General features: G+C 40.9%; 1 protein-coding gene across 6 annotated transcripts in view; it reads left to right on the forward strand.

The window, feature by feature from the left end:
• The first annotated feature begins 490 nt into the window (after positions 1-490).
• Positions 491-27,480, forward strand: part of phka1a (phosphorylase kinase, alpha 1a (muscle)) — a 34,756-nt gene continuing 7,766 nt past the window's right edge. For 4 of the 6 annotated variants that reach the window (XM_041985121.1, XM_041985122.1, XM_041985123.1 and 1 more), the window contains exons 1-24: positions 493-797; positions 7,971-8,129; positions 8,218-8,265; positions 10,484-10,652; positions 10,803-10,885; positions 10,968-11,048; positions 11,928-12,026; positions 12,123-12,269; positions 12,858-12,911; positions 14,279-14,401; positions 14,510-14,605; positions 15,415-15,522; positions 17,057-17,135; positions 17,209-17,343; positions 18,397-18,506; positions 19,491-19,635; positions 20,052-20,130; positions 21,429-21,589; positions 23,831-23,992; positions 24,103-24,197; positions 24,325-24,470; positions 24,683-24,836; positions 25,202-25,360; positions 25,447-25,576. In XM_041985121.1, the coding sequence (XP_041841055.1) occupies positions 720-797; positions 7,971-8,129; positions 8,218-8,265; positions 10,484-10,652; positions 10,803-10,885; positions 10,968-11,048; positions 11,928-12,026; positions 12,123-12,269; positions 12,858-12,911; positions 14,279-14,401; positions 14,510-14,605; positions 15,415-15,522; positions 17,057-17,135; positions 17,209-17,343; positions 18,397-18,506; positions 19,491-19,635; positions 20,052-20,130; positions 21,429-21,589; positions 23,831-23,992; positions 24,103-24,197; positions 24,325-24,470; positions 24,683-24,836; positions 25,202-25,360; positions 25,447-25,576 (2,800 nt within the window). In that variant the 5' untranslated portion in view covers positions 493-719. Of the gene's footprint in view, positions 798-7,970; positions 8,130-8,217; positions 8,266-10,483; positions 10,653-10,802; positions 10,886-10,967; positions 11,049-11,927; positions 12,027-12,122; positions 12,270-12,857; positions 12,912-14,278; positions 14,402-14,509; positions 14,606-15,414; positions 15,523-17,056; positions 17,136-17,208; positions 17,344-18,396; positions 18,507-19,490; positions 19,636-20,051; positions 20,131-21,428; positions 21,590-23,830; positions 23,993-24,102; positions 24,198-24,324; positions 24,471-24,682; positions 24,837-25,201; positions 25,361-25,446; positions 25,577-27,480 lie in introns of all 6 variants that reach the window. The other 2 variants (XM_041985125.1, XM_041985126.1) reach the window with 2 other exon arrangements.

A 27,480-nucleotide genomic window follows, 5' to 3' on the forward strand; every position in this document is an offset into this window, starting at 1 on the left:
ATTGTGATTCATTTATTTTCTTTAATACAGGTGTGCATTTCAATCTGCATTTTTAGGGGGTCACTACAACATGTTTTTCTTTTAGTGTAGAACACTGTTATCTTTGGACAGATGAGACTTGGGTAAAAAAAAAAGTTATAAAAAAATAAATAACTGGGGTCAAAAATCATTGTTCAAATGAGACTTTTGACTCTCATTATTTATTTATTTATTTTCTGGTGGGGGAGTGGGGGGGGGGGGTAATTAGCTTGTTAAAGAACAGCATATTGTAGAATAAATACTTACACACTGAGAAGTTGTACATGTGCATTCAAAAGCTTAGAAAAAACCAAGTTGACCTTTAAAGGTTTTACTGTATTTTAGATATTCTTTACTCTTCCAAAAAGATGAATATCCCTAACGTCATAATATGTCGCTAAGTTGGTAGTTTCTGAGTTCCTTTACTGTAAATGTATCGTGTCTGCACTTCCGGTATCCCTGCTGCTGCTTCCGGTGACTGGGTCGCCGCAGTTCATGTTTCACCTCCTGTCGGTCTCTAGTCGTCTGATTGTTTTCATTGCAGCCAGGTTGTAGCTTTCCTGGTTGCTCTTAAACTAGTCGCCTTCTCGGCTCTCATGGTTTGAAAAAGCACAGACGACATGACTTTTCTGTTCAGGATTTAGAGAGTTTAAGTTTTTTTCTACTGGAAACCGCCTGAAGTCAAACGTTTACTTGTCAGCATGAGAAGTAGGAGCAACTCTGGCGTTAAACTGGACAACTATGCCCGGGTAGTGCAACAAACTATCCTCCGGCACCAAGTGAGTGTTTAAACGTATTTTACATGTTTTTTATTTTAATGTTCTTTTTATAAAGAGGTTCAAATAGTTAATAAAGTACAGTTAACAGTATAGTTAACTATAACCGTGTAGCTGTCATACTTGCAGGCAGTGCAGCCAGTTTAGTCACAACTAATGTTTATGCAGGCAGAAAGTGAGGTAAGTTCATATTTCGCAAGGCTGTGGTTCTCTCAAACACACTTGTGCTCAAAACTGTCTGCAGTATTTATGTCACTTTATACGAGCTATGACCTGATCAGGAGTATGTGGTCTGAAAAGTGGTGCAGCAGGATATGAATCGGTTCATTTACCAGAAAAAAATTATGTTAAAACTTTTATCAGGTTTGTGGGACATTGTAATTGTCCAAACCTCTATTCCAACTACTATTTTTACTTATGATTTTAAGTTTTGATGCCATGTCACATTTCCCCCCTAATGACTTGGCTTTTTATTTATTTATTTATTAGAAATTTCTGCTGCACATCAAAGAACCCCTAGGGACAATTGCCACAAAATGTTCTCTCATTTTCTGATAAGGACTTTTCCAACATTTTCTAAAGATATTTTATTTCAACTGATTTTTTTTTTTAGGTTTATTTACTTCTTTCCTGCTTCTAAAATGTTTCAGTAGAAATAAAATTAGATTATGTTTACATTGCAGGCATTTAGCAGACGCTTTTATCCAAAGCGACTTACAGTGGTTAGGCAGTAGCAGTAGGGGTCTTGCCCAAGGACCCAACTGGAAGGTGCTAATATTTGGCCCCCGGGGGATCGAACTCTCCCACATGGAAGACGGACGTTCTGCTATCCAGCCGTTTAGAAGTTATTTGATACTGAAAAAGAAAAATCCCTCCCCCCGCCCCCCTCCACCCCTACACACACACACACATTTTTAATCTCCTGAATATTTTTAATAAAAATATTTAAAATGATTAAATTATTTCTGATATTTTTTTTTTTTATTTACTAAGGTCTGCACTGTTACCATATTTTATCAGATATATATTTGGAAAAGTACGTACAAATGATAACAGGAAAAGTCTAAGTGAAATTTTTTTCATGTCTTGACGGTGCAGTTAGATATATGAACAAGTCCAGATTTGATTCCAGTAACAGTCAAAGACAGTCGTAGGATAGAGGAAGGTTTTCCACTGTGTTACATCTGTGCACATTAATGGGATTTCAGAATTTGTAAACATGTTTTTTTGTGTCTGTGACTTCATATTCACTGTCAGCCACCATCTTTGATTGGTTCTTTATTATTTATTTATTTATTTATTTTTTGCTGCCTAATGAATCTTGGAGTATGCTCAGCCATGAAGGATCCTCCGGTGTACTCTTCATAGCCCAGGTAAAGGGCTAAAGGTAAAGGGGACATTTTTTCTGTCTCCATTTGAAATGGAACAGCCTTTCTCAAACTTCTGTGATACAAATGGTCTTTGAGGAACGAAGGTTCTGAATTGGAAATAGTAAACGTCATGTATTTATGGTGGCATAGGTCTCTCCTACAGTCCAGATTCCTAAATGTTCTTTCTCCTTTTTGCAACAGAGAACAGAACATCTTTTTTCATAAAAGCAAGTTAAACATGGACCTCTGACTTCAGGGCTTGTGCTCGTTGTCTTTTTTTTATCTATCTGAGACAAGCGTGTGTCCAGAGACTGGGCAACACTTTTATACTGTGTTGAAATATGGCATCTTGCATGACTGATACCGTTTCAGACACCACAAATTTGATTTCTGTAGCGAAATATAACCAACTATTCATTGCTTTAATTTTAAAAAGTTTCAGAATAGAACCACTTTTGTATTTTGCTGCCATTTTGGAAAGTTTTTGGAGATTTTTGTGTGTGTGTGTGTGTTCATGTGCAGCTTGAGTTTGACAGGCCAGAGAGTTCATCTCACAGTCATGAACAAAGGGGACGACGATGAAAATAAAATTCAGTACATCCAACAATCTTGTAAAGGAAGAGCTGCCATGCACAATGTTTACATTTTATTTTTTTGTAAAGTACTCTGTAATATTTTACCTTTAAAATCAAACAGATGTTTCTTAGTTTCTGTAAATTCATTTAAATCTAGAACTAAAAAAAAAGTCTTATTTTTGACCCCCTTTACCTGGTCAATGCTTGGGCCTGGGCCCCCACCAAAACTTGTTTAGACCCGCCCCTGCATACCTAAAGTACAGATCCTTTCTACTGCCTGTCAACTACTGTGTTAGAGAAGGTTCCTGCCAGAAAGAGTCCTGTGGGTTAAATATGTGACTCTGTAAACCATGAACTGCTAGTTTCTCCCAGCGGAACGATAAACAAAAGCAACAAGACGGAAAACCCGATCAGCTGATCACCCACAGCTGTCCTTATTCACAGAACAACAGGAAATGGAGAGGAGGAGTGTGAAACCATCTCACCGGGAAAAGTGTGGATGTCAGCACACCCTCACTAGAGGTGGGACTCGATTAAAAGTTTTATCTAATTAATTACAGGCTTTTTAATTTATTAATCTTGATTAATCGCATAACAACATTTGTCCCAACATTTTTAATTTAAATGGATTTTAGTAGATGACTTAATCAAATAATAGACACAGACATTATTATTGTAAACGTAAGCTCTAGTAATGTCTGGAAAAATGCATTTAATTGCATATAAGTTGTAAAGAGAAGAAAAAGAAATAGAAAATTTCCCTGGCTCAAAGTGAGCAGACCTAGTTAAAGTGTCATTTTAAGTTCTTTAACTAACAGCTCCAGCTGTTTTCTGAAGAGTCTATGACATGTTACAATACTTTTAACTTTTTAAATGTTTTCCTCCATACTTTTCATTAATAGGCATCAATATTTGACGGTATATCAGGGTGGGATCCACGAGCAGCAGCTTTCCACGTTTTTTTTCAGTGTGGTCCTGGAGCTGAATTAAAGGTTTTATGCTCAGACTGCAGCTGTGAGCGCTAGTGCATGGGGGATGGGCCTGCGGAAGCACCGCTCGTAAGGGGCCGTCCACATGACGGCAGATTGCAGCAAAACCGCAAAAGTATTTTAGCAAACCACCCTTTCATTCCCACGAAGCAGAGGGATGAGCCTCCATGAAACCAACCATGTCTGAAGCCAGGTAGCAGAGTGGATCGGTTTGAGTCCTCTACCGTCTGCGGTACTGTGTGGACAGCGAAGCCACACAACTCGAAGATATGACGTCAGTGTGACGAACATGCGCCGATTTCCAATACACACTTTCTCAAGTTTTTTATGCTTTGCAGTCAAGCATTTTTTGAAGAAGAAGCTCAACTTCTTCATTAGTCCAAAGAAAGTTTCTCTTTTGCTTCGCAGTGAATCCTCAGTTTCTTCTCTGCTTCCAATGTGAACTTCCTGCAACGCGCAGTGAGCCTTTAACTGCGCATGCATTGTCCTGCTCTAGCTTTGGAGTGTTACTCTTTAGCTCCCCCCACAGCCTTGTTGTATGTACTACAACGTTGTCGTGGGGATGTGGAAGCCTTTCTACTAGTTTTTGCCACCGTTTGCACACCTGAACCGGCTTTGGTTCCATGTGGACATAACCTAAATGTGCTTTGACGTCCAAAAACCTCCAATAATACCAGAAAAAGTGTGTGTCACTATTTAATCAGTGTACCAAAATCAGTTCCGCATTGTTTGGAATGCAAACTGCGATTAAATTTGTTAATTTTTTTAAACGCATTCATTTTTTGGTAATTAATTAATCGTAATTATTGCGTTAAAGTCCCAGCCCTAGTTATTACCTTTTCGACATCAACATAAAATGAAACTGGAAGAAGCTTTTAAAAGTAAAATTGAAATCAGAGCCGATGGGTTGGATTGCATCCGTGCAGGTGTTTAATAAAATGTCACCTGAACAAATGGATACAAAAACATACAAAAACACATTTAGGACGGCATATTGGGACTGTTTCCTTCATGTATATAAATATATCTTCACAGCTAAACTGAAAACCCATGAGGAGCAAACACACACACACTGGCTCCAGAGATTCAGGATGTCAATTTTTTATTTATCTGACTCAGTTTGTTGTCTTGTAAACAATAGAAACTGGAGATATGAAAGTGGATGAACTGAGTGAGGTCATGTTTTGAATCCATCCCAAGTGGCTGCTTAGCCAGCTGGTCTTTGTCTCCACTTCACTGCTCAGATGGATCAGATTTGCTCACTTAGAGCAGAGCTTTCCCACAGCCAGGAGGCCACATTATTCTTCCTCATTAAGGGCCCATTCACACCAGCCTTTATGATTCGAATTTTAGTCCGTTTGCTCGGTAAGGCCACTCCGTCTGGGGTAAAGTGACTATGCTAACCGACTGTGATTTGAATCAAAGTAGCGGACTTGGTCCACCTACAAACACAGGTCTCTGTCTGCTGCAAGCGGAACAATTACAGGAAGTGGACTATAAAACAAAGATCATTCAGTTTTTAGTGAGGATGTTAATGTCACACTGACCACTGCTTAGGACATGCGTCGTGAAATAAGTTGACAAAAATCTTAACTGAATTTTGACATTTCTTAGTCTTTTAAAGGATGTTTGTTTCAAGAACTTTTGTTGTGCCCAAAGGGTAATTATTTTCACAGCCAGGAGAAAAAAAACATTTATGAAAAGACAACAAATACATCAGTTAACAACATAAATAATCATTCAGTGTGTTCGTCCTGCATCTCAGCACCAGAAATCTGCATCCAGAAGAAGATGTGATGGGAGGTCTGCATCCATCAGGATCTGGCTGGCTTTTTTCACTGACCTCCTCAGCAGCCAGCAGCAGACATGTCCACAAGTCCTGTTTTCAAGTCCAAGTCAAGTCACAAGTCATATAATTGTAAAGAATAATCCGCCTAGTCTGCTTAGAAGACTGCATTATAATATTTGAGGAATTTAAAATCCATACTCCGCCTTTATCTACCAGCATTTTGTAACAGCACAGATCTTCAGCTTAATCTGCGATCTGCACTGTGCTGAGCGTTTGTTTTGTGTAAAATTTGATCCATGGATCCAAACATCTCATAATGTTTTTGTTTAGGTTTTTTGATGAACTGATCTCGACCTGAGAGTCTGTCATTTAATTCTAAAGTCTGATCACTGGAAATGAATAGATTGACTTTGCTATTCATAAATGAAATGTTCTGTTTTCTGTTAAATCTGTCCTGTTACATCTCACATCTGCTGAGGAAGTGTTGGCAGAAGTCTTTTCTTTATTTATTTTTTTTTTAAAATTGTATTCTGTACCTAATCTGCTTTGGCATGGGTCAAATATTGAATTATTAAACTGGAATTTGTCCTCTAATAAAGTCCAATTTAATTTGTTAATTGGGGCTCACAGCGATCAATTGCCCCCCTGGTACTCTGTCCTGGCGCTGGGACTGATTGGTCCTGAAGACAAGCAAGAATTATTTTGCCTAAATATTTCCCTTTAAACCTTCTCAGTGGCTGAGCAATTTGGGTGTTTTCCTTTAGACTCCAAGCTGGATTTTATTCCACACATTAGAAATGCCACAAAGACAGGATTTTACCATCTGATAAACATCGCCAGAGTCCACCCACTTCTCTCTCTTGCCAGCACGGAGATTCTGATGCATGCTTTTATTTCTAGTAGAATAGATTCCTGTAATGCCCTGCTCTCTGGTCTTCCCAAAAAGAGTATTTTCAACCTTGCTCCAAAACTCAGCAGCACAAGTTCTGACAAGGACCAAAGGGCGGGAACACATTTCATCATTTCCATGGCTCCCTGTGCGTTTCAGTATTGATTCTTTGGTTCTTTTAGTCATTTATAAAATGTCTTAATGGTATTGAGGTTTCTTATTTATCTGACCTTCTTTTAAATTATGAGCCCTCGCAGACCCTAATATTCTCTGGTACTGGCTTTTTAATTTCTTCCTAAAGGCAGGATGAAAACCTACGTCGAGGCCTCATTCCACCGCTATGGTCCTCGTCTGTGGAACAGCTGACAGAGGGCCTCAGGGCTGCAGAGACTAGTTTTTAAAAAGATGCTCAAGATCTACCTTTTTAGCTTAGCTTGTAGCTGAATCTTTTTTGTGGTTGCTTATTTGTTCTATTATTTTTTCTTTATTTATTTGTGTTTTAATCTTTTTAAATTTAGTTGTATTTCAGTACATTGTTTTTATGTCTCTTTTAAACTTAACAGACTGCTTTTGTCTGTTGTTGTTTTTAGGTTTACTTGACAGGGGCTCTGCCTGCTCGGTCTGCAGGGTTTTTGTTGCAGTGTATGTCCTGTCTGGATAGCTGGAGGTCCTGCACTGCAGCCCTATGGCTGTGGTAGGGACCATGGCCAAACTTGATCAGGGCTTCCTGTGATGGTGCTCGCTGTGGTCATGGGTGGGTGGGCTCCGGGTGTGGATGGATCCCCAAAATATTGTTTTCTCACAGCAGCATCAAGCCAGATGCTTATTTTTCTAGTATTTCTATACCTACATTTGATTAAGAAACATAAAAAAAGGGCTAGAGGTCTTGTTTGGGTAGAATAGAGAGGGAGGGAGAAATGGGGGCGTACTTGTGAACTTCTACTCAAGTGTACTTGCATTGTTGTGTGTGTGTGTGTGTGTACTTTGTTGTGTAAAGGCTTGTTTTATGTTATTATGCATATAGTTTTTAGTATGTAAAGCACTTTGTGTTGCTTTTTGTCATGAAAAGCGCTTTAAAAATCAAATTTAATTTGATTTGTAACCTATTCCAATTGAACACAAGTAAATTAGTGAACAAAACTATCAGTTTTGACTCAGGTATATTGCTTCAGGTAAAAAGTAAAACGTGCAGGACGGTGGCTCAAAGGGCCACATTTGGTGATTCCTGCACTACTGCTACTACAGAAAATTCTTTTATTTTTTTAATGGCTTGAAATAACTGTGTTAAATTTTTAAATTTGAATTAAACAACCACAGTATTTTAATTAATTTAGATCCAATACTTGCGGGTCCATTAAAAAAAATATTTATTCCAGTCTTTACACTGATCTGTGAATAAGTCAGTCATAATAAAAAGGACCCAAACTCAAAGGATGAACCATTGTTGTGTCTACAGCAATCTTACTATATTCTTCATCTGTTGAATGAAAAGCATTTATAACCAACACGTACATGTCACACTGTACAGTGACGGTGCTGAGGTTCAGTCTGAACTGTTTTCCAGGATCCAGTGACGGGTCTTCTTCCGGGCAGCACAGAAATGCCAGACGCCTGGATCAGAGACAATGTTTACAGCATCATCTCTGTGTGGGCCCTCAGCCTGGCCTACAGGAAGAACGCCGACAGGGACGAGGACAAGGCCAAGGCCTACGAGCTGGAGCAGGTACTAAATGAAAACATTAATGTAGAGCCTTGTGTTTTTTCTCAAAGAAGCATGATGTTAAAATGTTTAACCATGTCCTTCTCTGTAGAGTGTAGTCAAGCTAATGAGAGGTGTCCTCCAATGCATCATGAGGCAGGTAAGATGTCTGAATTTTCTTACTTTAGTTAGTTTTAGGGTTAGTTATGCTAGATAAGTAGATTACTGGTTTAAACTGACAAACCTGCTCTAGAGAAGCACCGATACCACATTTTTACAAACCGAGTACAAGTACTTTCTAGTGCCCGTCCAATGTAGATTTATTTTTTGAAGCCGATGCCGATTCCAATATTTGGCAGAAAAAAAACTCAGATAACAGATTAATCAGCCGATTCATTAAAAAAAGTATGAATAAAATAACTTATTTATTTTAAATTTGTGTTATGAGTTTTTCTTTCTATGGAGCATACATTAATATAGCTACCACTTGTACTAATACATTTATATTTATATTTAGACCACAGGGCTATGCTATATATAAGCAATATAATGAATTAAGTTACTGTCAGGACAGTTTTTCTGTAGCCCTCTGATGCCGTTTAACATTAAATCACATTTTCTCTGTACTCAGTTTTTTCTTGGCCATGAAGTAATGAGTCATATGAACCAAAATAAAAACTAGACGCTTTTCCCAGATGTTAAAACATGTCTTCTTTGGCAGAGTTGCATTTTAAACATATAATGGTCACAAATAGTCTGGCATTTATGTTACGCCACAATAACACGGTGAGTCACGTTGTAGTATTTTCTGATAAAGTAAAACTAAAGAGTCACATGACATCATGACAGTTCCTAAACACAGAGAGCAATGTTCATCATTTTAACTTTTCCTCCTCCTTTCTGCATTCGCATCGCTCCTCCTTAAATGTGTCTCGACACGAAGCTGATGGAGTGATGAACGCTTGTTCTGTACTCTCAAATACTTTGTACCCTTAACGTTATTTCTGCAGTTACTTACTGGCTTGGAAGCTGTTGGCTAACTCTGTGCGAGGCTGGCATGCCACAGCAATGTTTTTGTGAACATAAACCGACGGTGAGTAACTTAAACTAGGTTAGCACAACTTTAGCAACGCAACATAAATGAAAAGCATCACAGATGCAATGAAGCACGGGTCGCTATCATGGCACATGGCAAACGGTATCAAACTAAAACTGGAGACATGATGAGTCGTTCTTAATCGAACCTGTCCCCTCTGCCCGGCCCTGTAGTGCTGCCTCGCTAAGGATTGATTGGAGTCCGAGCTTCATATAGTGGACAAACATCATTTTGCACGACTCTGACACTTAACATTTACCTTTATATCAGAAATAAAGAATATATCAGCGTTTAATCTACAAAACTCCAACCGACTTTTGAAAAGGGCTATAATCGGCCAGTCGATGAATCAGTTAGGCTTGAGTACTTACATTTGAGTACTTGCCAAGCCTGAGTACCAAATCCTGTTACAGTTCACTGGGATGGACTGTGAACAAGATTCGATGATTGTGTGTTATATCATTTGAGTCATCCTTCAGCATCCTCTAAGTGTAAGGCTGGAAAACTGTCAGAATCTTCATAAATAAGGAGGATGAAAGTGGGTTTTGGTGGATTCTGTTCAAGACAAAGCAGCAACATGCTTAAAATAAGGTTCTTTCACTGAGATAATGCCAAGTTCAGATAATGCCAAGTTCAGATTTATAGTGTGGCATGAGTAACAAGTAGAATTAAATAAAAATGTTAGAGGAGAAAATTTTAAATAGATGAAAAAGTTGAATAAAAAGGAGAATACTAATACCGATTGTGATTACCACTTAAATTTAAGCTAGTTATAACTGTGCATTGCAAACACTGATCATTTCCAGGTCCGATTAGATTTTTAACCCCAGAACTAATCACGCAAACAGTCAGGAGATCGCGAATACAAGCAGCCGAAATGGGTTTTCTCTGCAGGGTGGCCGGGCTCTCCCTTAAAGATAGGGTGAGAAGCTCTGTGCTCCGGGCTCAGAGTAGAGCCGCTGCTCCTCCACATCAAGAGGAGCCAGATGAGGTGGCTCGGGCATCTGGTTAGGATGCCTCCTGGACGCCTCCCTGGTGAGGTGTTCCTGGCACGTCCCAGAGGCCCCGGGGAAGACCCAGGACACACTGGAGGGACTGCATCTCTCGGCTGGCAAACAAGCTGGTGAATGTGGCTGGGGAGAGGGAAGTCTGGGTTTCCCTGCTTAGGCAGCTGCCCGGCGACCAGACTCCGGATAAGCGTCAGAAAATGAATGGATGGATGATTTATAAGTGATGATTTACATGTTTTCTTCACCATCTTTACCCACCTTCACCTCCACAGCTAGACAAGGTGGAGAAGTTTAAATACAGCCGAAGTACCTCAGACTCGCTGCATGCTAAGTACAACACCAGGACCTGTGCCACTGTCGTCGGGGACGACCAGTGGGGTCATCTGCAGGTTGATGCCACCTCACTCTTCCTGCTCTTTCTCGCTCAGATGACGGCATCCGGTATGAGAGAGTTCCTCTGAGGTTTACATGAAAATAAAACAATTAAGAATTAAATCAGTTTAATTAAGTAGTTCACCTGTTTTTTATGTGTTTATGATTAAAATTCTAGCTTAATATGAATGAATGTTCCTGCTCTTCTCTGTGTGACAGGTCTTCATATCATCTACACCCAGGATGAGGTGGACGTGGTTCAGAATCTCATGTTCTACATTGAGGCAGCTTATAAAGTTGCTGTAAGTTCTCATTCATTCACCCCTAAAGGTTGAAATGACCCAAAGAAGTTATGTTAGCTTTACTCTTTGCTTTTTTCTGCAGGATTATGGGATGTGGGAAAGAGGAGACAAAACCAACCAGGGCATCACTGAGATTAACGCCAGCTCTATAGGCACGGCCAAGGTTAATACGTCAGCAAATAAAGTCATGTGGTGTTTTCCAGGCTGAGGAGGACAGTGAGAAGCAGCCTGAGTGAGAGCTGAGCCTCTCAGCGTACAGGCAGAACAGCTGCTCCAGTAAATATCTCTGGCATGGTGGATGGTGCCCAGTCACTGCAGCGGCCTTTACGCTGACATTTAGATGACCCACACTCCCTCCAAGTCTGGATCAGATGAGACGGCTTTGTTTTGGTTCTGGAAGTTCAGCAGCAGCTGTGTGTCCAGATAAATGCAGCAGTCAGAAAAAAATTATTTTATTTTATTTCTCTTGTTTGAAGGGCTAACAATTAGTTAAATTAGTAAATTAGTTTTTTTCTTTTCTAGAGTTTTATTTATTTATATTTTTGTTTGTTTTTAAATTGATCAAAGTCTGTTTAAATCCACAGCCTTTAATGTATTTTAATTAAAGCTTTACTCTTTTGCTTCTTTGGACTGGAAAATCGTCCTGCCATTTTGAAGCCTTAGCATCCGGTTGCCTGGTTCTAACTTTGTTGGACTCTGCGGCCGTCCTTGGTCGGCAGTGGTGGGTCAGGAGGTGTCAGGTTCTCTGTGGTCTTCTGAGAATGGCTCCTCACTCAGAAATAACACAGTACTCGCAGTACTCGGTGCATTGAGCATACTCAGAGATTAATTTCAGGCACTGGAAACAGGCACTGCTGCAGGATGTGACTGTCACTGTTAACGACCTGCATTTATTAGCATTCATAACAGCAGCACTGAATGAATTAGCTTCAGCGTGAACTTGGATGACACACATTAACACTTGTTGCAGCTTTTACTTAAAATGTAGACACCACAACTCCAGGATGTATACTTGATCAAACTGTGATACTTTGTCCTCCAGGCAGCTCTGGAGGCGCTGGACGAGCTCAACCTGTTCGGAGCAAAAGGAGGACCTGGATCTGTGGTCCATGCGCTGGCTGATGACATACAGCACTGCCAGGTGCACACATGTATAATCACCTGCTCTTGTAGAAAATACGTTTTGCCATATTTGTCGTCCAAATCATCCCCACGTTTTGTTTCATCCCCTTATTAGTCCATCCTGACGTCCATGTTACCCAGAGCGTCCATGTCTAAAGAGGTGGACGCCGGAGTACTGGCCATCCTCACGTACCCCGCCTTCGCTGTTGAGGACATGAGCATCGTCAACATGACGAAGGAGGAGATCATCTCTAAGCTGCAGGTAAGGAGGGAGGTCTACGAACTTCAACACTGATGTAGTTTAAAAATCAGAGTTGTTAATAAAAATTAGCTTTGATTAAATGTTCGTTATGAAAACGAAGCTTTGTGAAAATTTGGTCATGTAAAAATATTATTTCACATCCTTCAGTGTCCAGATGTTTTTTTAACAATAATATTAAAGACAGTGTGAAAAGGCAGCATTTAAACCTGGAAATCTTTACGTAATTTCATATTTCATGCCCTTTTTTTTTCCTTTTCTTAAACAAAGCACACGAAAATAAACTACTACTTATTACAAGATATAATATTATATAATTATAATAAATTCCCTCCGGGATGCCTTGAAAAATTAGTTTGTGTCATTAAACGTGTATAATGAGTAAATATGAAGTAAAGTATCTTCCTGAGAAAAGAGATCAAACTTGATTAAGAGGAAAACACAGTACAAGGCGATGTGTGCTGCAGGTGAACAAAAAGTTGCTCCTTTTAACCGATGATGGTACATTTTTAACAGATGCAGTCAGACTATTTAAAACCTGTTAAATGTTTAAGATCGTTGTGTTTTTGCTAACTTCTGCTCTCTGTTCAGGGTCGATACGGTTGCTGCAGGTTTCTCAGAGATGGACACAGAACACCTAAAGAGGTAGAAAGTCTGAAAAGGCTCATAAAGTCTCATACATCACACGCTTGTACCAGATAAGAGCTGGACGTGTTATTCTATGTAATCATCAAAAGCAGTGGATGAGTCTGTTTCATCTGCTCAGAGATTCTGCTTAGTGTTGCTGATCCTGACTCTTCATGGGCTCTTTGGAGAAAAAGGTCTTGTTTTAAGGTTTCAACTCTTCCCCTTTATTGTTCCAGCAGCCAGAAGCAGCAAAAAAAAGCAGGAAGCTGAATGAATGCGAATAGTTTGGGTCACAAAGTGTTTACTGTGGCTGTGGGAGCTGTCTGTAGACACCCGCTGGTTAATGGACTGAAGTGATAAAGCAGGTTTATCACTATATCTTTATTATTTATTTATATCTAATTTATTGTCTCTAATTGTTTTATTTACAATGTAAAATTATATCTTTATTCATATAATTTTTAAAATATAATTATTAAATTTATTAAAATAGATTAAATATATTATAAAAATAGTTTGAAAATTTATGTCTTGTTATATAGATTAAACATTATATATTAAATTAAATAATTCAAATAAACTAAATATGTTTATAAAACAATTTTTGATTTATACTGTGTAATATTCTAACCAGGTGTTTTCAGAGCACGGAAACCTTTTCGGTCAGTACAACCGTTTAAAACAGCTCCTCATTCTTTCAGTAGGAGCTTGCAGGCGAATGTTATTGGGCGAGCTGCTTTCATAGGGTTGTTTTTAGCGCTTGCTTGATTGTTTCCTGAGGGGAATTACCCGTGAAGCAGCTGTATGCCAGACAGCATAAGTTTATGGTGATTAGTTCAGTGTACAAGCACCACCTTGTAACACACCATTATTAAATGCACTTAAAAACATCAGTAGAAGTAGAGAAATGTATTTAATTTTAACCTCTAAAAACAAAGAAATCAGGAATGGGTTTATCCTTACAGCAGCTACCCACCAACTGCCATGACGTAACTTCAGTAAATTAAACCAACATGTCCTCCTTAGCCATATTTTTCTTTGTCTTTTTGGTCCAATTTAGGTCAGAGTGGCCTCATCCTTCTGTCTTATCCTAAACTTTAGGAAACGAATAATATGCTGTTCCCCGTGTAGATGGGATGTGATTCTCTTCATATGAACTGACCTTCCTACATAGAAGGAAACCTTTAATGAATGGATAATGCCCAACGAGGTGGCCAATATCATAAATTAATGGACTTCGCGTCGGACGGTTGCCTCCGCAAAGTCCATTAATATATGATAATGGCCACCTCGAAGGGCATTATCCCACTTATACCATGGTCCATTAAAAAAGAAAAAAAAAATTAAATAAATTATTAATGTTTTTTTTTGTTTCTTCTTTAAAGGATCCGAATAGACTGTATTATGAGTCTGCAGAGCTGAAGCTTTTTGAAAACATTGAGTGTGAATGGCCTCTTTTCTGGACCTACCTCATACTGGATGGCATTTTTAGCAACAGTCATGAACAGGTAATTCACACCTTCAGGTGGGTTTTCATGATTTAGTCTGTTGGAGTTTGTATGTGCACCTGTTGTCCGGGATGCATTTTCATGTGGTAAGTGTTGGCTGTAATCCAGGTGCAGGAATATCAAGAGGCCCTGGAGGGGATCCTGATCAAACAGAAAGATGGGATTCGACTGGTACCTGAGCTCTACAGCGTCCCTCCAGACAAAGTAAATCCTTTCTTCTCGATAACACTGAGACCCTGTTCACACTTAGTGTTAGTTTGCACCCTGGAGGATCTGATAACAAGCAGACGGCTCTAAAACCAGGCCCAAAAGGACCTCAGGAGGGCTTGAGGACGCATTCAGATCCTTTCAAATGGGCTCAGGCCACATTCACAGGTTGTCCAGGATGCATTTATCCACATTCCTTCAAGGCGGATCGTACCCCCTGTGGAATAACTTATCAGTCAAGTGTTCCCTAAACCAGGGGTGTCAATTTTCATTCTAGTTCAGGGGCTACATTCAATGTATTTTAATCTCCTGTGGGCTGGACCAGTAAAATGACAGCAGAATAACCAAAAATAATGAAAACTCCTCATTTTTCCTTTTGTTTTAGTGCAAAGAATTACATTATCAAGATGTTTACATTTAATTAAATATCATTTTAAATAACATTATGAACAACCTCAAAAATGTATTTTCAACAATATTTTGCCTCTGTTACACAATAACATAACTTTATTTCATGTTTACATATTTAATTTGTATTCATTATATTTTAGAGCAGATGAGGGATCACTCGGGACACATTTTAAGTGCAGATGTTAACACTTAAAACTGTTTTCTTGTGATCAAATCACCCAGAACACATAATGCCAAACATGAATGAGGCCAGCAGCTATTTTGAAGGTGCTTTTAAAGACAGTTTAGACTCCAGGATTAATCTAGGATTAATTTCTGCATGTATAAATACATTTTATTTGAACATATTTCTGTGAAAACTTTTCATCTTGACATGTATTTGTACATTAAAACAGGTGGAAGAGGAGTACATGAACCCTCACTCAGTAGAGAGGATTCCTATGGGCAAATGCCCCCTGAAATGGGGACAATCGCTGTACATCCTGGGAAAACTTTTGGCTGAGGTGAGCAATGTTTTCATTAGCTTTCAGTAAAACACTCAGATTTAATTCACCAGGCAGGTGAAAGACGACCCTAGATGTTCACAGCTGCAGACTGCATAGCAGCGATAGATTTAGTGAAGACTTTAGCAGCCACCTAGCTCTGCAAGTAGATTTTATTTTTATTTTATTTTTAATCTTTTGGGGATGGGAGGGGTTGCTGTTTTTGTAAGTGACAGCTGTCACCTTTTGGGACTCAGTTCTTTGTGGTTGTGTGTTGAGGCAGGAATAAAACGGATTTCTCTGATTAATTTAAAACTGCTTCATGTTGGGCTCACACCAAACGATTTTCACAGTCAGACTAAAAACGGAAGTCTTTAGGAACTCTTAGGAGTCTTACTGGAGTCACAGCTCTCCTGTCATCTCGATTGTTAGGTTTAAGGTGGTAATCTGCGCTGTTTTATGTCAATCTTTTCTCTAGGGCTGCTCTGCGGTGGGGGCGGCTCTGGGTCCGGCCCTGTCGGGGACTGTGGGGGCCAGCAGTTGGGGTCGCCTTGTGGTGGGGAGTGAGGCCACTGGTCATGCTTGGGTCAGTGGGCGTTGGCCCTGGGCCGGGTGGCCGGGCTATTCTGGGGCGGGCTAGGTGGGGGTTCTGGGCTCTGGTGCCTGGGGGTGGCCCCCTCTCCCTTCGGGGCTGTGGGGTCCGTATGTGCCGGGGGTCTGGGCCGGCCCGGATGGGCTGCCGTGGTGTGGATTGGTGCATGCCCTGTGTCTGGTTGCCGCCCTGGGAGCCAGGGTATGGCCCGGGGACAGGAGGGGTGTAGGGGTACTATGCGGGGGGTGGGTGCCTTCTGGGGTTGGTGGCTGCTCATTGGCTGCAGTCGCTGTATGGCCCGGTCGTTGGGGGTGACTGCTCCTGGGGCCCTGGACCCTTCACTCAGGTTTGCTGCTGATGGCCTGGGTCTCTGGGCTGCGCTAGAGGCAGACAAGCGCAGCCTCGCCTTGGCAAAGCGAACTTGCTCAGCACAACACAGCAACCAGACCATCATTCTGCTGCTATGATGCTGGACATGACAGGTTAAAAAAAAAAATCTTTCTCTAGTGCTGGGTCTGACAAAAGCAGAAACAGAAGTCCTGACTGTCAGAACACCGACAAAAGTGGACGAAAAAAAAAAAAGCCGAACAAGAACTGGTTATGAAACGCTGAGGAAAATTAAGAGAAACTGAGCAAGAGATACATCAAAAGTCCTCATCAGACTGACTTTTATAGGCTGGAGAGAACTCAGAGAAAAGACAGGATGCAAGATGGATGCTGGATTAGCCGCCATTGAGGGGCACCAAAGAGTGAAAATAGGAGTATGATTCTGTAAAAAATAATAATGTAAAAATAATTTGCAAATAATATACAAAAAGAAACCCATGGTTGAGAAAAATTTAATAAAGTAAAATTGTACTTAATGATATCAGCAGTCAGATTACACACAGATGAAGTGTGGACACAAAATATTAAACTAAGTATTTGGTCATTTTGGTTCTTATTGGTTTTTTCTCTTTTCAGGGCTTCCTCGCGCCTGGAGAGATTGACCCTCTTAACCGACGTTTCTCCACCATTCCCAAACCTGACGTGGTCGTACAGGGTAAGTTCACTGCAGAGGGTTTGTGATGAAATTGATTTATTTTCAGTATTACATTTTTTCCTCTTCCTCTTAGTGTCAGTTTTGGCTGAGACAGATGAGATTAAGGAGCTCCTGTTGAAGAATGGTATAGAAGTGGAGACAGTGGCTGACATCCATCCCATCCATGTGCAGCCCTCCAGAGTCCTGAGCCACATCTATGCTCGACTCGGTACGACGTCCGGATGGTTTGATCATCTCACACTGTACTCTTTACACTAACTCATGTAACTCACATCTAGTCCCCTCCTGACTACACAACAGAAAGACTATCTTCACTTCTAAAAACTCTAAAACCTTTTTATTGTGGCCAAAGTGCTGATCTAAAATGTCAGCATTTGCCCCACTTATTATCAAAACTAAAGAAAGTTAAATTTTCAAAGAGGCTTTGACTAAACTATTATTAAAGACAGAAACTATCATATTCAAATCCTTTAAATTATATATTGAAATATAAAATATTACCGACCCTGCTGGTCCATCCGATGTCCATGCTTTGTTCTGTATCTTGTGATACAAAAAATCTTCTGAGTTCCAGCACCTGTAACCACTGACACTCAAACATCTGTTTAGAAACATCTTTTATTGTAGTTTATCCTACTGAACACACACAGTTTACTGTTCATCAATAATACTCATCACCTCATCGTGTTTAAGTCAAGAAACAATAAGTCAAACTGCTGTGCTGATTTCACCAGTTGTGGTTGTAAGAATTGTTTTTATCAGACAAAGAGTTTGAGGAGTTGTATTTTACCATTTTTGACATATTTCGACTGAAATTTCAGTCTTCACCATCAACCGTGATGAGGGGATTCATGCTATCCCACACATGGGACTCTGTCCTGCTAAGACCATCGGGTGTCAGATTGCCAGGCTGGTCGCGCCTCCGGGACCATCAGCTGATAAAAGACATGTCACGACACACGTCAGACGATGTTTTCTTAAGAAGACTGAAGTTTCACTCGAAACGTGTCAAAAAAGGTCAAATTACAACTCCTTAAAAAACTGTCTTATCTAAAAGAATTCTTCCAAAGTTACTGTTCACTACCTTCATTTGTTTAATATGTTTTATGAACATTTCAAAAGAAAGAAAAACATCAGATTTGAGTCACTTTAAAATAAAAAAGGGATAAAAGCACGTCTCTTTCAGCTGAAACTTTGCAAAGTAGAAAATTGTTAGTAGAAAGTGTTGAACTTTTCAAACCTCCCTTTTCTCCTACTTCAGGCCGTAACCCGAGGCTGGGCCTGACAGGACGACCGTACAGGAGAATAGGAGTGCTGGGAACCTCCAAGTTCTACATCATCAGGAACACCATCTTCTCATTCACACCTCAGGTTGGTAAGAAACTAGAGTTGATATCTGCTGTGAAATTCCAGAAATCCATCCAGAGATTATAGAAATCTATAGAAATTTTTCTTTACCAGCCTGACAGTTAAATCATGGCAGCTCGACAGATTGCTGGCTTGAGTTACATGGAATTACATTTACAAATATCATGTATGGCTTATAGTTTACTGCTTTGCTTTCCTACCACAAATAATAAAATAAAAAATCTAATATGATTTGATATTTTGATTATATCATATCTATCATCTGTCATTTCCCTTTATTTATTTTTCTTTTAACTTAATTTCTTAGGCCCTGTCCACACAGGGACAAGTTTAAGTGATTCAGCTAGAGTTGTTTATAGTTTGGACGTTTCTTTTAATCAGAACCAGCATTTCTGGGGTCTGAAACTGCTGCTGTTCTAAAACGCTTCCCAATGCCACCCTTTTCCATTCTGTGTGAACAACCTGGACACATCTTTTTATTTGGCCTAATGGTGCAATCACCCCAGAGCCCTGGCTGTCTGTATTACACACTGTGTTTCAATAAAGTTAGAGGAAAAACAAAAAAAAACAAAAATATATATATATATATCATACATGAGACCAAATAATCAATGAGCTAAAAGTGGAGAAGGAGAACCGCGACATGAAAAAGATGTGGACAGAAGTGGAGATGTTACATGTCCATCTTTCCAGCTGTGTTGGTATGTTGCCTGGCAGCCAATTTAAATTTTGGTAGACGATTAATGTAAGCTCCTGTTGACATCCATGCATCTTACATTCAGGCATCCTAATGTATCCTGTTGTTCATTTTGTGAAACTGTAGGTTGTAATGGAGCCTGACAACTTATCCATTAACTTTCCACACTTTAAATACAATTAAATAATAAAAAAATAAATACCTAAATACAACCTGAAATTGATTAGAACTCACATTTATGACGACAAAAACCTTTGTTTTCTGACCTTCACCTCTGTTTTGACTCCCAGTTCATCGACCACCAGCAATTCTACATGGCGCTGGACAACAAGATGATCGTAGAGATGCTGAGGACAGAAATCGCCTACCTGTCATCCAGATGGAGGATAACTGGGCGACCGACGGTTACTTTCCCCATTTCCCAAACCATGCTGAGTGAGTGCTGACTCGAACACAGTCCCTGCAGCTTCTGCGTGTTTTCTAAGTATCGAACACGTTCAGTCTGTTGTATAGGCCGTAAGGTCAGCCCTGTTGTGGTTTCATCTCGCTCCACAGTCTGGGGACCACACATTCTTCCTCGAAAAAAAGACCGGTTCAGACAGGAGCTGAAACCGGATTATATACATAGACATGTTCATGAAGAACAGCAGCTAGTGCCGATTTATGGCGGTTATTATGGGACTTGTGCGGGATTATCGGCTCTGGCTTTTGGAGTTAAGCTAAAGGTGAATCGGTCTTTTTTTTTTTTTTGGTCCCCAGACTGTGGAGTGACAATCTGTTTCTGAACATCTTTTCTGGATTCACCTTATAACCTAGTAAAAATCATTTTAAAAACTGTTTCTGTGCTCCAGCTGAAGATCACACAAACCTGGATCCTGCTGTCTTGGCCACTCTGAAGAAGTTACAGGATGGATATTATGGAGGAGCAAGGTGAATGTTGCTTTAAATAAACTAAATGCTTATTTATTTATATTATATATCCATATTAATTTTTTAAGGTTTTTGAAGCTGTATTTGTTGGGGCATGTGTAGCCCAACTGGTTGAGCAGGCTACACCTCCTCGGGGCAGGTGCTCCAGGTTCGAATCCCGGCCTGGGGCCCTTTGCTGCTGGACATTCCCATGCTCTCTGACCCCCTTTCCTTTCCAGCTACTATTAAAATAAAGACCACTAGAGCCAAAAAAAGGAAAAGAAGCTGTATTTGTTAAAAGTTACAAATGATCTCCTTGTACCTTTTAACAACTACACTACAAATAGAAAATCTCATCAGAATTATGGGTGCTGCTTTAAAGTGGTTTAGATTTTATTAATCAGAAAGATTCCAGTTTCATGTGCAAATCAGTCAGTTATGGAGCTCCACAGGGTTCCTAATTTGTACCAATATTGTTTTTCACCATGTAAGCTTCGTTTGGGCGACATCTTCAGAAACATTGTTATGCTGATGATACCCAGCTTTAGTTATCAATGAACTCTGAGGTGAAGGTCTGGATGAGCTGTGATGCCATTGTTCTGGATTTTAAAACAATCAGTGATTCTAACAATCGGAGTATGCCAAAGCATGAACTTACTTTGAACATCATCATGTTGGCTTCTAATGCAACTCTGAAGAACACACAAGAAGAAACATCTTTTCTTTCTCATATTAAGCAGAAATCGAGAGCAGCTTTAGTTCATTTGTAGAGTACTGTCACAGATCTGGATCATTCTGTCTCAAAGAGGTGCTAAAAAACTTGTCCATGCATATATGTCATCAAGGTTTGATCTTAGCAATTCCATTTTAACTGGTAGTCCAAAAATGATCCACACTAACTGGCACAGCCAAGTTTGATCATATTTTTCCAGTTTTAACCTCCCTTCTCTGGCTCCCTATATGAAAAATTTCTTATTAACCACAAGGCCCAAAGCAGTATTTTTAACCTCTTAGTTAACAAAAAAAAAGTAAAAACCCATTCCTGCAGAGCTGGCCTCCTTGAGAAACCTTGAATGTGAAGCAGAGCCTTAGGTTTCAGGTTTTTCTCTTCAGGGAAGCATCTGCTGGTTTGTGCATGTGACAGAAACTTCTCAGGTTTTAAGACGAACCTTAAAATTGACTAATTTGAGAAAATATTTTATTAATTTATTGGTTAAAACAGGTAATGCTATTTTCAGCTTCCATCGTGCCCCTCCGTCAGAGTGATGCTTCGCTGCTTCATCTGTTTTGATTTAGTTTTCTTCCTCCCTGCTTTGTAGGATCCAGACTGGGAAGCTGTCAGAGTTCCTGACCACCTCCTGCTGTGCTCACCTCAGCTTCCTGGACGGTAAGGGTTCTGGCAGCATGGGCCGCCACGGCGACGAGTATGATGATGATGATGACAGCGATGGATACGTGCATGAATTACATTGTGATGATGGTAAGAAATAAAGGATGGATTGATGATGGAGAGGAATGGTGACACCAGCTGTGGAGAAAATGGATTTAATATGATAAGAAGTTAAAGCCAGCAGGGGACTTTCGTTTGTTTTTTTCATGGTTGGTTTGACCATTCCTGGTAGATTGCATTTTTAAAATACAGATCTCATCAGTGATCGTTGTGGATAATAACGGGAACGTACAGGAAAATGTGTCTTTTCTTGCCTTTATGTTCTTTCCAACAGTAATTTAGATGTGCAGAACTGCACAGGACTCACTAAACACAAATATTACAGTATTAATATCAGTTTTTCTTCTTTTTTACATATTTACACTAGTTCCAGTTATTTATATCTGTACGTCATTATTAACTGATGTAAATGAGCTAACCCCTTTCAACAAACCACAAAAGCAAGACATGTCTAACATGAATAATCTGCAGCCTCAGCAGAAACACACGGTGAAACAAGGTAACCTGCTGCAGAGTCCCATTAATCACCACCTCCTGTTTCATTCTCACATTCATCACTGACCTTCCTGCTGTCCAGTCTTTTCCTTTCTGTGCTTTGGGACGCCATGCGGGGTCATTTTGCCATCAGTCCGTTAATAGAAAAGAAATTTGCATGCCAGCTTTGGTGGTTTGGGACATAAAATGAAGGCGAGAGATTTAACTTTGCTTGTTCTGCATTTAAATGACAAATGGACTGAAACAGAAGAATGGTAAAAGCATGGATGGATTAAGGTTGTGTTGCACATGTTCAGTGCATGACTGGCTAAATCTAATATACGAGCATGTTTTAAAGGAGTTTGCCTGATAACTGTTTTGTGCTCCTGAATGCATCTTGTTTCATCACACATGCTTTAAGGAAATGTGTTGAAATGGTTCAGTTTCCACTGAAAAAAGATAAACTTGTTCTATTATTAGAAGAAACTTGAAGTTTGAGAAACTGCCTCTCAGTAGAGTTGTCACAGTAAATATACTCTCATCGGTTGGGTTCGATCCCCTTTTACATTCAGAACCACATTAATTCTTGGAGTTGGAAAACTTCCTCAGAGGTTTTCTCCATATTAACATGACAGCATCACACAGTTGCTGCAGGTTTGTCGGCTGCATCCATGATGAGAATCTCCCGTTCCACCACATCCCAAAGCTGCTCTACTGGACTGAGATCTGGTGGCTGTGGAGGCCGTTGGAGTCCAGTGAACTCATCGTCATGTTCTAGAAAGCAGGTGGAGATGATCTGAGCTTTGTGACATGGTGCATTATCCTGCTGGAAGTAGCATCAGAAGATGCTCCACTGTGGTCATAAAGGGATGGACATGGTCAGCAACAATACTCGGGTAGGCTGTGCTGGTTAAACCAGGCCACGTTGGTACTAAGGGGCCCAAAGTGAACCAAGAAAATCTCCCCCCACCATTACACCAGCAGCAGCCTGAAGCGTTGACCCAAGACAGGATGGATCCATGTTTTCATGTTTCCACCAAGTTCTGAGCCTACCAGCTGAATGTGGAGCTGAAATTGAGACTCATCAGACCAGCAACGTTTCTCCATCTTCTGTTGTGAGTCTGTGTGAATCTTAGCTGGCAGGAGGCACCCGGTGCTGTAACCCAGCCGCTTCAAGGCTGGACGTGTTGTGTGTTCAGAGATGCTGTTCTGCAGACCTTGGTTGGAGCCAGTGGCTTCCTGTTGTCTTTCCATGATCTCCAGCCGGTCTGGCATTCTCCTCTGACATCAGCGAATCATTCTGGTCCAGACAGCTGCTGCTCACTGGACATTTTCTTTTTTTCAGACCATTCTCTGTAAATTCTAGAGATGGTTGTGTGTGAAAACCCCAGTAGATCAGAAGTTTCTGAAATAACCATCCCAACCATGCTACATTCAAAATCACTAAAATCCCCTTTCTTCCTCATTCTGATGCTCAGTTTGAACTTGAGCAAGTCGTCTTGACCACGTCTACTTTGGCATTTATTGAGCTGCTGCCATGTGCCATCAGTGTTAAAAGCAGAAGACCTAATAAAATGGCCAGTGACCGTATGTTAGCACTTCAGAGAATAAAAACAATGATTACAGACTATGTATGGATATAGATGTGAAATCTATTTCTGTTTCTTTAGTTTTAATATCGTAGTTATTTTCAGTAAACAAAAACATGTGAGGTGAAGTTTTACTTTAGACTATATTTTTGTTTATTTCTTTCATTCTTCATCCTTTTTATTCTGTCCTCCCTGCCTCCCCCCCCAGAAGCCGACGACCTTGCCCAGTACTTGGACCACCTGTTGGCCCAGTCTGCTCCCAAGAAGCCCAAACGTCAGCTGGGAGGTCTGAGTAGATTCAAGGCTGCAGCCACTAAAACCAAGGAGATGGTTTCTCTGATGAACAAGGCTCAAGAGCTCAACATACAGAGTGAGTGCAACAATCATCTGAAAGTCACTCAGATTTTCACCAGAACTTCGATGTAAACAATGACACACCATCTTCTGGGTTCTGAGAGGATAATATAATCTTTCTGTCAGACGTCAACATGTACCTCCCAAACAAGCTGTTTCGTTCTCGTCAGCCGTCACTCAACCTGAATCTCCCAGAAAACTCTGTGCATGAGGAAACTAAGGTTATTATGCCTCGTTGTTCTCTTTCACTCTCACTCTAAATCACGCTTTAATCACGCTACGCAGTGATTAAACCTTTCATCTCCTGCTTTTGCTCTCCATCTATTTCTCCATCTTGGTCCTGTCCAGGGTCCAGAGGTGCAGATAACCGTTGAGAGCGGCATCCCCAAAGACGCCAGCGGAGCCATCGACTACAGCGCTTTGGTTCAGCTGCTAAAAGACACGAAAAATCTCCAGGACCAGGCGGATATACTCTACATCCTCTTCAAAGACAAGTGAGACACACGTCCTGTCATCATTAAAATGTTACGAAAGAGCAAACGGAGATGAGCTCATGTGTTTAGGAAACTGTAACTGGCCTCGTTCTGTTTTTCTTTACATTTTCTACAACTGTTCTGGAAGTGGGATTGCAGAGTTAGGAAGCTCGCAAACTGGCGAACGAATCAGAACTCAAACCTACTCCGTCTTGTGTTTGTCTCTCTGCCAGGGGTATGGACTGGGACACTCAGCTGCAGGGTAAAGGCAGCACGGTCAGATCTCTGCTCACTGACCTGTACGAGAAAGTGGGAGATCTCAAACACTGGGGCCTCATCAGGATGATTTCAGGCATGCTGAAGAAGAAGGTGGAGGAGCTTGACTCGGTACGAAGTGCTAACGTGTACCTGCTAGGTGGCGGCATCCAGTGGCTCAAACAGATCACTGCTTGATGTTTATCATTCATGGATTTCTATTAAATAGTGAATAAAATGGGAATAGTTTGTTTTTACAGATAATCCTATAACTAGCTTGGCTGTTTGTCATATTCCATCAAAATGGATTGATCTCAGATTAAAAAAGAGACACTAAATTCTGTGAAAACAAAGAAAATAGTCGACTGAAAACAGAAATGAAGATGTTGGAGAGGAGTCTAGCAGACAGACGGGAGACGAACGCAGGAAATTTCACTAAAAATGGAGGAATGAACGATCATTTCCAGCACTCTTGATTGGTCTTGATCTCTCACCAGGCGTGCTCTGATTTGCTGGCGCACCAGAAGCACCTGACCGTGGGACTTCCTCCTGAACCGAGAGAGAAAACCATTACTGCTCCGATACCTCTGGACCAGCTGGCTGCCCTCATCGACGAGGCCAGCGACAGCAACATCAGTGTGGCCATTCTCACTCAGGTGTGGCAAAATACTCCGCAATCTCATTTAAATCACCCCTCCTGTATTCCTCCTTCAACTTGTGTTTTTTCCTGCTTCCCCATCAGGAGATCATGGTGTACCTGGCTATGAGCATCAGGACTCAGCCCACCCTGTTCAGTGAGATGTTCAGGCTACGAATCGGCCTCATCATCCAGGTCATGGCGACTGAACTGGCTCAGTCACTCAACTGCTCGGGTGAGACAGGAAGTAGACGATACTGTTGAAACATTTCTAAATCCAAAACACAATAATTTGCCCAAGATGATCGATGAGTTCAAAACGGAACTGCATAAATGATGTTCGGACTTGTTATTTGAATCCTCTTTTGTCTTTTTGCTGACTTTCTTCTCACATCCATCTCCTCATCCTTCAGCACCGACGCTGTCAGCTGAATTAATCTAAAAGCAAAAGTAAAACCGAAGTTCTACTGCTGAAACAGAAGATGAGAAGAATTTATAAGCTACAGCATGTATTTGTAGGAAGTAGGAGGTTTTTATATGCGTTGAACAGCTGAAACGGATCAGAAGTAAATGATAGGCCTCATCATCAGAGGAAGAAGGCTTGTATTTGCTTCGCAATATATTTTAAGACAGTTAAAATTCATGCAAAAATGTCTGCCCGTAAAGAAGACTTCTCCAACATTTCAGTGTTTTAAAGTTTAGAGAAAAAAATACACGTTTGAATCATTTAGAAACCTTAAAATGTGTGAATGCTTTAAAATGTGCAGAAGTAGCCGGCTTTTTAAGATAAGATGAGATAAAGTTTATGTTCCAGATAAAAACACATAGAACATAAAAACATAAATACATTAATCACAAAAAGACGAAAACTGATTTTAACCGTTCAGTGGGAATTAAAGGTTTTTTTACGTTTGTTTTTCCTGGATAGGGGACTTCGTAGCGGCTACCTGATGGTAGAAGTTGGAAGGATTGGTGGTGAATGGGGGTGTGGGGTCCTGTGTGATGGCTATGGCTGTCCTGGTAACTGCCTGAGTGTAGAGATCTGTGAGTGGGGGGCCTGATTATATTGCTGGCTTGTCTTATCTGGGAGAGGTTGGTTTTATGTTTAGTTGTGACTGAGTTGTACCAGGATGTTGAAGCTCTAGTTTAGTCCCTAAATATTTGAAAAACTCCACCTGCTCCACCTGCTGACCATTATTGGTAAAGGGCTTGAAAAGTGGGAGTCCACAGTTATTCTGTTGTCTAAAAACATGTGGAAAAGATAGGATGTTATGAGATTGAGAAATAGGATCACTTTAGGGCATTCATGCAAAAGATAATGTAATAACATGTTGATATGTTGGCTTCATCGGGCCGTAATCTTCAGCTCTCACTGGAGCGATTTGCAGCCGAGTGTGAAGCGGCTGGGATCCAAGTCCGAGACCATGGTCCTCAGCCGGAAAAGGGTGGAGTGCCTTCTCCGGGTCGGCAATGAGGTCCTGCCCCAAGTGGAGAAGTTCATGTATCTCAGGGTCTTGTTCACGAGTGAGGGAAGGATGGAGCGGGAGATCGACAGGCGGATCGGTGCGGCGTCTGCAGTGATGCAGACTCTGCATCGTCTGTCGTGGTGAAGAAGGCGCTGAACCAAAAGGCAAAGCTCTCGATTTACCAATCGATCTACGTTCCTACCCTCACCTATGGTCACGAGCTGTGGGTAGTGACCGAAAGAACAAGATCGCGAATACAAGCAGCCGAAATGAGTTTTCTCCGCAGGGTGGCCGGGCTCTCCCTTAGAGATAGGGTGAGAAGCTTGGTGATCCGGGAGGGGCTCAGAGTAGAGCCGCTGCTCCTCCACATCGAGAGGAGCCAGATGAGGTGGCTCGGGCATCTGGTTAGGATGCCTCCTGGACGCCTCACTGGTGAGGTGTTCCGGGCACGTCCCACCGGAAAGAGGCCCCGAGGAAGACCCAGGACACACTTGATGGACTACATCTCTCGGCTGGCCTGGGAACGCCTCGGGATCCCTCCTAATGAGCTGGTGAATGTGGCCGGGAGCGGGAAGTCTGGGTTTCCCTGCTTAGGCAGCTGCCCCCACGACCCGACTCCGGATAAGCGGAAGAAAATGGATGGATGGATGGATGTTTGCTAATGTGGGCTGTT

The sequence above is a fragment of the Melanotaenia boesemani genome, chromosome 5 (genome assembly GCF_017639745.1).
Source record: "Melanotaenia boesemani isolate fMelBoe1 chromosome 5, fMelBoe1.pri, whole genome shotgun sequence".
Classification (NCBI taxonomy): Eukaryota; Metazoa; Chordata; class Actinopteri; order Atheriniformes; family Melanotaeniidae; genus Melanotaenia; species Melanotaenia boesemani.